Genomic DNA, 12,000 nt, shown 5'->3' on the forward strand with positions numbered 1-12,000 from the left:
GTCAGGGGTACAGAGGACCACAGGAGGCAGGGGGGTAAGGGGAGGAGAAGGGTGGGATGCAAAGGAAATGTTGCCATCTTGGCCACAGTTTGGTCCTAGAGGACAGCAGTAGGACCCTACGTGTGCCTCCATCTCCTCTGTGGACTCAGTCATGTGGTAGGACCAGAGTGTGGAAGACACCCCCATGTCTTATTTTTTTTTATTTTTTTTTATTTTAATGATTTTTTATTATATTATGTTAGTCACCATACAGTACATCCCCGGTTTCCGATGTAAGACTCGATGATTCATTAGTTGCGTATAACACCCAGTGCACCATGCAATACGTGCCCTCCTTACTACCCATCACCGGCCTATCCCATTCCCCCACCCCTCCCCTCTGAGGCCCTCAGTTTGTTTCTCATAGTCCATAGTCTCTCATGTTTCATTCCCCCTTCTGATTACCCCCCCTTTCTTTATCCCTTTCTTCCCCTACCGATCATCCTAGTTCTTATGTTCCATAGATGAGAGAAATCATATGATAGTTGTCTTTCTCTGCTTGACTTATTTCACTTAACATTATCTCCTCCAGTGCCGTCCATATTGTAGCAAATGTTGAGAACTCGTTCTTTCTGATAGCTGAGTAATATTCCATTGTATATATGGACCACATCTTCTTAATCCAGTCATCTGTTGAAGGGCATTTTGGTTCCTTCCACGATTTAGCTATTGTGGACATTGCTGCTATGAACATTGGGGTGCATATGGCCCTTCTCTTCACTACGTCTGTATCTTTGGGGTAAACACCCAGTAGTGCAATGGCTGGATCATAGGGTAGCTCAATTTTTAACTTTTTAAGGGACCTCCACACTGTTTTCCAGAGTGGCTGTACCAACTTGCATTCCCACCAACAATGTAGGAGGGATCCCCTTTCTCCACATCCTCTCCAACAATTGTTGTTTCTTGCCTTGTCTATTTTTGCCATTCTAACTGGCGTAAGGTGGTATCTCAGTGTGGTTTTGATTTGAATTTCCTTGATGGCTAATGATTTTGAACATTTTTTCATGTGTCTGTTAGCCATTTGTATGTCTTCATTGGAAAAGTGTCTGTTCATATCTTCTGCCCATTTTTTGATTTGTTTATTTGTTTCTCGTGTATTGAGTTTGAGAAGTTCTTTGTAGATCTTGGATACCAGTCCTTTATCTGTAGTGTCATTTGCAAATATCTTCTCCCATTCCGTGGGCTGCCTCTTAGTTTTTCTGACTGTTTCCTTGGCTGTGCAGGAACTTTTAATCTTGATGAAGTCCCATAAATTCATTTTATCTTTTGTTTCTCTTGCCTTTGGGGATGACACCCCCATGTCTTATCACTGACTGTGTCTTATTTCCTACTCAGGGCTTGAGGTGTGGCAGTCAGGATCTTGTAGGCAATATCCTCTCAGAATAAAGCAAAATAGGCACAGGATATAAACAGGAAATGGTTCTCCATCTGGTGGCCCCCGGGGCGGGGTGGGGGGGTGAGGGTGGGGGTGGGGGATGGCAGAGGAGGTGGCCTAGGGACATCAGGATGGTCTGTTACCGGCTATATCCTGGGTCTTGGAGGTTTCTGGGTATTTACTGGCTTACTAAGAACTGAGCTCAGAACTGCTGCTCCCAGCTGTGGTGGACTGACTCATATTCGACCTACCCTCCTGATGAGAACCATAAAAGCTAAATTAAGGTTCTTGTTCTTGCTTTTAAATCTATTTGAAGGCCCTGGAGAGCAAATTACCTTTGAGGTCATCACATCACCAAATACCGTCATCCAGTGCAGAAAAGCAAGAATCGATGGAGATACATAAAAGTGAAATAAGCCAGCTCCCAATTCTTTATGCAGGTCAACAAAGTAATTCAATAATCTGGATAACATGAAAAATGATGACTCAATCCTATATTCCTATATTCCAGGGTGGGGAAACTCATTCCACTAGGGACCAAAATATCAAAACTCTAGGTTTTTTAGTTAGAGAAGAATTTTAAACCTGTCTGCTACTTAGAAGAACAGGAAATATATAACTTTTTAAAAGAAGATTTATTTATGGCTCCTGGGTGGCTCAGTCGGTTAAGCATATGCCTTCAGCTCAGGTCAGGATCTCAGGGTCCCGGGATTGAGTCCCGCACTGGGCTCCCTGCTCCACAGGAAGCCTGCTTCTCCCTCTCCCTCTGCCTGCCTCTCCCCCTGCTTGTGCTCTCTCTCTCTCTGTCAAATGCGTAAATAAATAATCTTAAAAATTTTTTAAAGATTTATTTATTTGAGAGAGAGAGAGAGAAGCAGAGGGAAAGAGAAACTTCAGCAGACCTCGAGCTGAGCATGGAGCCCCACACGTTGCTCGATCCCATGACCCTGAGATCATGACCTGAGCCGAAACCAAGAGTTCCACGCTCAACCGACTGAGCCACCGAGGCACCCCGGAAATGGATGACTTTTAAATGTTAACATAAAAAGTAACCAGCAAATGTAGCCGAGGCTTTAAGGCCCCCTGGTGTAGACTTAAGGGAGACAGATCTAGGGGCAGAGAAAGAAGGAAGAGGAAGGTGGGAAACAAAAGACGGAGAAGAAGCAGAAGAATTTTCTCTGCCCCTGTGTGGCACTTGAGAGATGAGGAATCGTTTCTCACTTATTTGGCCTCTGCTCCACCATTCATGAGCTCAGTGCTCTTGGGCAAGTTAGCTTGTTTCCCTGGGCCTCGACTTCCCCATCAGTAAAATGGGGATAAGAGTAGTAGTGTTTACCTCATGAGGTCATCTGTGAAGGTGGAACGGGTTAATAAATGTAAGGCACTTAGAAAAAGCTCAGAAAACACGAAACCCCATTAGACACTAACCCCTCAGGGGTTCCTTCAGTAAACATTTATTGAGTGTCTAGTTTATGCCAGATACTGGACAGAGGCTTGGCCCTCGGCAGGAGCACAATGAGCCGTATTAAAATGAATGAATGCAATGACTTTTTAAGGAACAGAGCAGGGCCTTGCCCCAAGAACAGGCTGGAAGGCGCTCCAGGCCCAGACGTACAAAATTGCCTGCCGAGTTGTGGGTGCCAGAAGCCGAGTTGTGAGGAGGGGAGGGGAGGGAGGTTGGAATTGCCACGCCAGAAGGAGCTTCAAGCCAGGTTTCCAGGCCGGACTGTGGGTCCCACCTTGAGACGTGCTGTTGCCCTTCAGGTACCCGGGGATGGCAGTCGCACCCCAGACTGCTGTATGTGACCAAGAGCTTCATGTCCCCAAACGGTACACTGAGGCCCAGGGAGGCATGAGGACTGAGCTAGCATCCACTTGGGGGAATAGTCTGGCATAATCTGGTCAAGTTGGAGATAGGCAAACCCTACAAGCCCCCCCCCCCCCGGATTCCCCTCCCCAGTGTACGTGGGCCCGTGTGGACCAGGAAATGTGTAAGGGAGCAAACACGGCAGCGTCGCTCCTCACACCAAAGGCCAGGAACCGCCTAAACATCTGTTCACGGAAGAATACAAACGAACAAATTGTACAAACAATGGAATACTGTGTAGCAGTGAAAAGGGACAGCCACTGTCACAGGCCGATACAGATTTTGCCAGAGAGAAGGCACGGAGCACAGTGATGGAAAGTGTGCGCTCTGGACCCAGCCGGCCTGGCGTGCAATCCGGGCCCTGCCACTTGCGGGCTGGGAGCTACTGGCGAAATCAGCGTGCCTCCGTTCCCTCACTTCCCACTATCAAATGGACCCGGTAAGAGTGTATGTCCCATAGGCTGTTAGAAGGATTTAAATCGGTCAATATTTACAGAGGTCAGAACGCTGTCTGGCACATACATTCAGTGCTTACATCAATGTTGGAAAAATGTTGGGTGCTGTGTAGGGAAAAAGGGCAAGACTGAAGAATCCAGACTTTTATTTATTTTTTTAAGATTTTATTTATTTATTTGACACAGAGAGACAGCACAAGCACAATCAGGGAGTGGGGGGAGAGGGAGAAGCAGGCTCCCTGCTGAGCAAGGAGCCTGACCCAGGGCTCCATCCCAGGACCCTGGGATTATGACCTGAGCCAAAGGCAGACGCTTAACTGACTGAGCCACCCAGGCGCCCCAAGAATCCGGACTTTTAAAGGTTCAAAAGCAAAGGGGATTAAACAAGACATTGCCTAGGCATTTGTATACGCTGTGAAGGGATGAAAAGCAGACAGTGATTTGGGAACTGCGGGGGGGGGGGGGGGAGGGTTAAGGGATGGGGAAGTGAGCTGGGTGCCTGTGCGTTGTTGGGGGGTCTCAGGAGAGGGCTGGGATCCCAGACACTCACAATGTCATTAGAGGAAAAGTTTTAACACAGTAACCCTTCCGCATGAGGGGCCTTGGGCCTTAGGCCCAGACCAGCTGGATGCTTTGGGGACAAAGGAGGCCGCCCAGCCCCAGGACTGTTCCCCACCATAGCGTCCTCCAGCAGAAGCACAGCAGGGGCCTAGCTCTTGCTCCCAGCCAATGAGAGGGAGGAGGGTCTGAGCCAGTCAGAGGGAGATGGGCCTCAGGGAGTAAGAAAGAAGGAGGAAGACATGAGCTGGTCCAAAAGATGGGTCTTAACCAGTCAAATGGAGGAGGGCCCCATTCTGAGGGAGGAGGGTCCAAGCCTGTCTTAGGGAGGGAGGAGGAGGCTGGGCCCACCCAGGGGCCCCTGAAGGACTTGTTTCCCTTGTGGTTTTTTGTACTTCCTGTTCCCCTGCACACTGCGGAAGTTCCTCTTCTTACCCTGCACCCAGAGCCTGGCCGGAGAGGACAAGGGCAGGAGGCACCATGAGTGGGGGCCCTGTGGGAGGCAGGTCTGGGGGTCGCGGAGGACCAGGGGTTCAGCAGAACATACCCTCCACACTCCTCCAGGACCACGAGAACCAGCGACTCTTCGAGATGCTGGGTCGGAAATGCTGGGTGAGCTGGGGATCTCCTGGCCCTTCCTGTCTCCCTCCCTTTCCTCCTCTTCCTCTCCTCCTCTTCTGCCTCCTCATCTTCCCCATCCTTCTCCTTTCCTCCCTTTTCTTCCCCTCCTCCCCTCTTCCCTCCCTTCTCCATCACCCCCTCTCCTAAAACCCACTTACCCCCATTCACTGATCCCAGGAAGATCTCGATTGCGATGTCTATCTACTTTCCCTCTGGCTGCGGCTCTTGCTTTGGAGTCAGGACAGCCACGGCCAAGGAAGAACTAGACCCTCTGGCTGACTGGATTCCCCTGAGCCCTGCTCTCCCCTCCCAGACATTGGCCACTGCCGTTGTTCAGCTGTACCTGGCACTGCCTCCTGGAGCTGAGCACTGGACCAAGGAGCATTGTGGGGCTGTGTGCTTCGTGAAGGATAACCCCCAGAAGTCCTACTTCATCCGTCTTTACAGCCTTCAGGTGACCCCCATCCCCCCGCTGGACGTGCAAACCAGTTTTCAACCGCAAACCCAGATCTGCGTCCAAAGCCCCGCGGCCTCAGACAGATCAGTGAACCCCCGAGCCCCAGAACCAAAGACTTCATCCAGACGTCAAACTCTGGTTTTACTTTCTTTGTCTTTGATGACGGACCCCAGAACCCCCATGTCAAGATCTATAACCCCCAGCTATTAGTGTAGCTCCTAAATCTAATCTGTTTCATGAACCCCCCAAAAAAGAGCACTGTATTTTTACCTGAACCTCAAATCTGTTCTAAACTCAACCTTTTGGGTCCCAGAAATCCCCCATCAAAACTCCTGGACCCTAAATGTTTGCCTAGCTCCTAAGCCATGGCTCTGCCTCACAAACGTCAAATTGCATATACCTAGACTGAATCCCCCCCCCAAAACTTCCAAGTCTGTGTGTCTGAACCTCAAATCTCAACCCCAACTCCCAGTACTGGAGCCCTACCTGCCCAAATGAAGGCCCCCATAAAGGAAGGGTGTAAGATGGAGTCTATGAATGGGCTCACTTTCCTAGGACTGGAATCCTAAATCCTCATATTCAAGCCCCCAAGTCCCACATCTAGGGCCTTGAACCCCAAATCCAAATCTCTGACTGCAATGTCTAACTCCCATACTGTACCCCAACCCTCTACACCCGACATCTAGACCCCCGACTCTCTGACTATAAGCTGGAAGTCTCTGATCTGACCCTGGGGCCCCAAATTAGGACACCCTTCTTCTTGCCCAGATAACAGAGGCCTGCCACCCAGGGCATGCCTCCGTGCTAATGTTCTCCCCCTCCCCCACCTCTCCAGACTGGTCGGCTGCTCTGGGAACAGGAGTTGTACTCACAGTTGGTCTACTCCACTCCCACCCCCTTCTTCCACACCTTTGCTGGAGATGTGAGTGACCCCTCAACCCCTCGGTCTCAGGTGGGGTGTGGGGAGGAGATGGGAAAGGTGCGGGGGGGCCTGGAAGGCTATTGAGCCCAAGATGTATGCAGGCCTGCCAAGCAGGGCTGAACTTTGCAGACGAGGGCGAGGCCCAGGCCTTCCGGGCCCTGGTGCAGGAGAAGATCCAAAAAAGGAATCAGAGGCAAAGTGGAGGTGAGGAGGCCTTCGGGGAGGAAAGGAGGTTGGGCAGAAGTGTGTGCAAGAGTAGGGAGCTGGAGAAGCCCCTCTTATGGTTCTGGTTCCCAGTCCACCTGTCTCTTCACAGATAGACGCCAGCTACCCGCACCACCAGCACCAGCCAATGAAGGTGAGTCCTCAAGTTCAAGGAGGGTAATAAGGGGCTAGCCCAGGAACCTGAGGCAGGGTTGTAATAGCTCTCTACCCATTCCATCTTTCCAGAGAGAAGAGGAGGGCTCCCACCCTTGCCCCCACATCCAGGTGGAGACCAAGGAGGTGAGTGCTGATTCTTCCCTGCGTCTCTGGGTGGACAGGCAGGTGGGGGAGTAGATGGATAGATGGGTGGGGAGTGGGTGGATGGATGAGTAGCTGGGGGAGTGCGGAGATAGGTGGGCAAATGAGTGGGTGGATAGATGGTTGAGTGGAGGATGAACTGATGGGAAGGTGAAAACATAGATGTATAAGTGAATGAGTATGTGGATACATGAATGAATGGATGGATGGATGATTGACTCAATTAACGACTGAGTGAATGCATTGAACAACGAATAAATGAATAAGTGACATAACCTTTCAATTGGTGAAGAAAGCAATGATTGACTGACTGACTGAATGAATAATTTAACAAATTAATTGGTCAGTGAGCCGTGAATGAATGAATCGATACTTAAGTGATAAACGTGAGTGAATGAATAATAAATGAATTGGTGAAGGCAAGAATGGTTTGTGGAACCCACCCATCCACTTTTCCATAAACCCTGTTTGGACCCCTCACCCACTCCCTTCATGACCATCAAACACACACACAGATTCCCCCAACACTGGCCCTGTCTCTTGCCCCTGTGCTTTGGTTGGTAGGTAAGTAGGTCAATGGCTCAATCACCCTGTTCTCCCCACAGGCCTGGCATCTGGGCAACTGTCCCTGGGGCTAGTAACAGTGGACATCCAGAACCCGGACATCACGAGTTCACGATACCGTGGGCTCCCAGCACCTGGGCCTGGCCCAGCTGATAAGAAACGCTCAGGGAAGAAGAAGATCAGCAAGGCTGATATTGGCGCACCAAGTGGATTCAAGTGAGAGCCTCTCCCCACTAGTCCCACAGATCCCTGTTGCGGGGGGCAGATGAAAAGATGGATAGGAAGAGAGCTGGGTGGATGGAAGGATGGGCAGATGGATGGGTGGGTGGGTAGGTAGATGAGTAGATAGGTGGGTGGGTGCAAGGCCAAGACTAGCGAGAAGCAAACGAGGCACCAAGGTTGCAAAATTTACAGAGGCAGTTACTCTGAGGGTCATGAAACTGCAATTCATGACTCGGAGAGTGAGGGCCTCCTTAAATTTTGCACCCTAGGCACCTCACTTGCTTCACCTTAGTCCCACCCTGGGTGGGCTGGTGGGTGAGTGGATGGGTGGGTGGGTAGATAAATGGTTGGTTGGATGAATGAATGAATGAATGAACGAACCAATGAATGAATGGGTCGGTTGGATGGATGGGTAGATGGGTAAATGGGAAGTAGGAGGGTAGACGGATGGGTGAGTGGACGAGTGTGTGGACAGACGGATGGATATCTGGTTGGTTCACAGAGAAGGTGGATGGGGATGGATAGGCGGCCAGATGCATGGATGAATGGACGGTTCAGTAGAGAAATAGAAGTGTGTGGTTGAGTAGGCAGCAAAAGAGTGGATGGATTGAAAGACGGGCACATGGGTAGACGGACAAGTGTGTGTGGAGACAGGTTGGCAGACCAATGGGCAAACATGTATGTGGGCGGATGAGTAGAAAGACAAATATACCATAGATCGGGGGTCTGACAGGTGAATGCAAATGGCTAGGTGGACAAATGGATGGGTGGACGGTTGGTAGAAAAAGGGATGGATGGACAGATGGGCACTACAAACTATGGACCCCTTCTAATTCCCTAACTACTGCTCTCATTCAGTCACTCATTCATTCACTTAGGACTCATCCATTAATTCTGGCTCCTCAGAGTCCCTCTGGGCAGGGGAGGGCAGGAGGGCTTCACTAGGAAGGGAGGGAAGGAAGGGCAGTGGGGCCTCACTGGGAACTCCTCACCTCCCCCAGACATGTCAGCCACGTGGGGTGGGACCCCCAGAATGGATTTGACGTGAGTAATTCCAAAGACCCCTTGACCCACTTAACTACCCACCTACGCTTCCGTAGTCCCCTGGCTCAGACCTACCCCCAGACCCCACCCTATCTACACTTCTAACTCAGATCCCCATTTGGGGCGGACCCAGTGCTAACCCGTGCCCCTCCCCTATCTGCCTTATTCCCCCACCCCTGCCCTGGCCTTTTTCCTCCTGGGCAGGTAAATAACCTGGACCCGGACCTGCGGAGTCTGTTCTCCAGGGCAGGAATCAGTGAGGCCCAGCTCACGGATGCCGAGACCTCCAAACTTATCTACGATTTCATTGAGGACCAGGGTGGCCTGGAGGCTGTGCGGCAGGAGATGAGGCGCCAGGGTGAGCGCCCCCCTTCTTCTCCAGCCCTAGTAACTGGTTCCTAAGAGATACACTGCAAACAGTCACTCAGTCGTCATGGAAACCCTCATACTGCTTGAATCAAGAGGTGGTCATTTGGGGCGCCCATGTTACAAATGAGCAAAATGGAGACTCTGAGGAGAACTGTAACAATAGCTCTGTGTTATTTTCCCCCTCAGAACCGCTTCCACCGCCCCCACCACCATCCAGAGGAGGAAACCAGGCCCCCCGGCCCCCTACTATGGGGAGCAGTAAGGGTCGTTCTGGTCCACTGCCCCCTGTACCTTTGGGAGGTGCTCCACCCCCACCCACTCCCCGGGGACCCCCACCCCCAGGCCGAGGGGGCCCTCCACCACCACCCCCTCCAGCCACTGGACGTTCCGGACCACTGCCCCCTCCGCCCCCTGGAGCTGGAGGGCCCCCCGTGCCTCCACCCCCCCCACCCCCACCCCCACCACCCAGCTCTGGGGATGGGCCAATCCCTCCCCCACCTCCTGCTCTGGGGCCCACGGGGGGCCTGGCTCCTGGTGGAGGTCGGGGGGCACTTTTGGATCAAATCCGGCAGGGAATTCAGCTGAACAAGGTGAAGACCGGCGAGATGGAGGACTGGGGGGGTCTGGGACTCGGGGGTGCTGGGCAAGTCAGGATATGGTGGGGGGCAGGGCTGAAACTGACGGAGGTCTCAGGCTTTTGGGTTTCAGTGACAGGGCTGGGAGGCCGGTGGGGAGAGGTAGGCTGGGAATCCCGAAGGGGACTGGAGCGGATGGGAGGGGAAATAACGAGGAGGGGGCAGGAAGGGGTGCTCCTATCACAGGCCTTGAACCCTTTGTGCTGCACCCTGCTTGCTGCAGACGCCCGGGGCCCCAGAGAGCTCAGCCTTGCAGCCTCCGCCTCAGAGCTCAGAAGGGCTGGTGGGAGCCCTGATGCATGTGATGCAGAAGAGAAGCAAAGCCATCCACTCCTCAGGTGAGAGCCCGCCCTTTGCCGGTACGGCGAGCCCGGCTCCCAGGCCAGGGTGGGCCGAAAACAAGCACACCGGTTACCATCAATAGCAACCGTCGCCCCATCGTGAGTCTCGTATCAGTCTCCTCTTAGACAGTGTTAACACTGTCATTCTGCAACAGTAATATAACTCCCTCTATCTTTGACAATAACATTAACATCAGTGCCACGGTATGTCCACAATAGTAATCGTCATCCCGTATGCTCCGGAGTGCTGACATTAGCCCATGGGTGATGATATTCTAGAGAACCCCACCTTGGACAATGATAACTTCAACTCCGTGTGTCAATAGAGGAACACGAGCTCATAATGTGATAATAATATCCTAACCCAGTGTTTCTATAATAATGGTAACAATGAATCCCCTGATGTGGCAATGATATTGCCGTTATATGACAATTAGATGAGGGTGACGTGAACCTCAACCTACCACTGACAGTATTAACATTAATCCCACGGTATGTCCATAAGATGGGTATGAATCCATCACACGACAATATTTGAACAAACCTCTTCTGACAGTGAGATCATCAATAACCCATTATGGGTCAACAATATTAACATTAGCGTGCTATGAAACAGTCATATTCTAATAGACTCTGCCTTGCTAATAATACTTAAATTCACCCCATTAGGTAACAAACCTAACATTAACCCTTGTGTGACAGTAATATCCCAACTAACCACATTTTTGACAATGATATTAACTTCCATTCCAACTCCAACCCACACCCTAACTCTCCCTCCTCTGAAGGGCCCCTTCCTCATCCAACCGCACGGGCCCCCAGGAGATCTCAGCCCCCCAGAACCCTGAGTCTTGACCTCTCAGACCCCAGGAACTTCACCCAACCCAGGGCCTTTGAACCCTTCTGCCCATCCTAAGTCCCACTTTCTCTCTCCCTCCAGACGAAGGGGAGGACCAGGCCGGCGACGAGGATGAGGACGATGAGTGGGACGACTGAGTCACCCTCCCCACCAATTCTGAGCCTCCTCCCCTGGCAGCCGCTGCTTGCTGCCCTCCACTCCTGGCCTCCAGGCCCCTCAGGCCCTGTTTCTTCCCCGCCGACCCTTCCAATGCAGTTATTTCAGACTGGTCCCCAACATTCAGCCTAGCAGTAGCCAGGGCCCCTTTTTATACAGAATTTCTCGGTTCTCCTCACATAAGGATTTTGAAACCAAAATAAAATAACTGTCTTTTTGTTTCTCTAAATCTCAGTTGGTTTATATTCCAAATGTGAACATTTGGGGTCCTTTATCCCCAAAGTCTCTTTTATTCATCTATCCTATTTCATTTATTTATTTATTCACTCATTTATGCCCTCATTTATTTCTTTGTTTCCTTCTGCCCTTCTTTCTTTTCACGAACATTTGTTGCCGGGCTCTACTTTAAGGGCTGGAGCTAAAGCGGTGGGAAGAAAACCTAGTGAGGTCAACATTCTAGTGGAGGAGACAGATACGAAACCAGGAATCAAACAGAAACGAAAGATAGTTACAGACTGTGACAAGTGCTGTGATATGCTGAGGGGGAACGGCCTTCAGATGGAACATTCAGGGAAAGCCACCAGGAGAACGTGACAGTTGTGCAGAACCTAAAGAGAGAGGTGTCAACCTGTAAATCTTTGGGGGGAGGGCATTCCAGGCAGAGGGACCAGCCTGTGCAAAGGCCCTGAGGAGAGGAAAAGCTTGGTGTGAGGCTGAGCATGGTGAACGAGCAGGAGTGATTTATTCACTTACTTATTTAAGAAAAAAAACAACGTTCATTCAACACAGTATTAGATCAAGAGAAACTCAATGGTCAGACTTACTCACTCTCCACGAACACAACTCACACACCAGGTTCCTGATGGGCAGGACTCCTCTCTCAGTTTTAAAATTTGGTTCTACCCAGTTCTCAGCACAAACCAAGCCCTGGCCAGCGGCAATGGCAGAGACAAAAAGACTCAGATCTGCTCTAGAGCCTGGGCAAGATACCCCG

The 12,000-nt window shown here is 51.1% G+C and overlaps 1 protein-coding gene across 1 annotated transcript; it reads left to right on the forward strand.

Moving 5' to 3' along the window:
- Positions 1-4,739: 4,739 nt before the first annotated feature.
- Positions 4,740-11,235, forward strand: WAS (WASP actin nucleation promoting factor). The gene is made up of 12 exons (XM_026513367.4): positions 4,740-4,906; positions 5,229-5,369; positions 6,208-6,294; positions 6,396-6,498; positions 6,611-6,652; positions 6,745-6,798; positions 7,422-7,596; positions 8,604-8,646; positions 8,851-9,004; positions 9,202-9,605; positions 9,874-9,988; positions 10,932-11,235. Exons 1-12 carry the CDS (start codon positions 4,775-4,777, stop codon positions 10,985-10,987), a joined length of 1,506 nt encoding a protein of 501 aa, XP_026369152.2. The 5' UTR covers positions 4,740-4,774; the 3' UTR covers positions 10,988-11,235.
- The last annotated feature ends 765 nt before the right edge of the window (positions 11,236-12,000 follow it).

This window comes from Ursus arctos, chromosome X, assembly GCF_023065955.2.
Source record: "Ursus arctos isolate Adak ecotype North America chromosome X, UrsArc2.0, whole genome shotgun sequence".
In the NCBI taxonomy this organism is placed as follows: Eukaryota; Metazoa; Chordata; class Mammalia; order Carnivora; family Ursidae; genus Ursus; species Ursus arctos.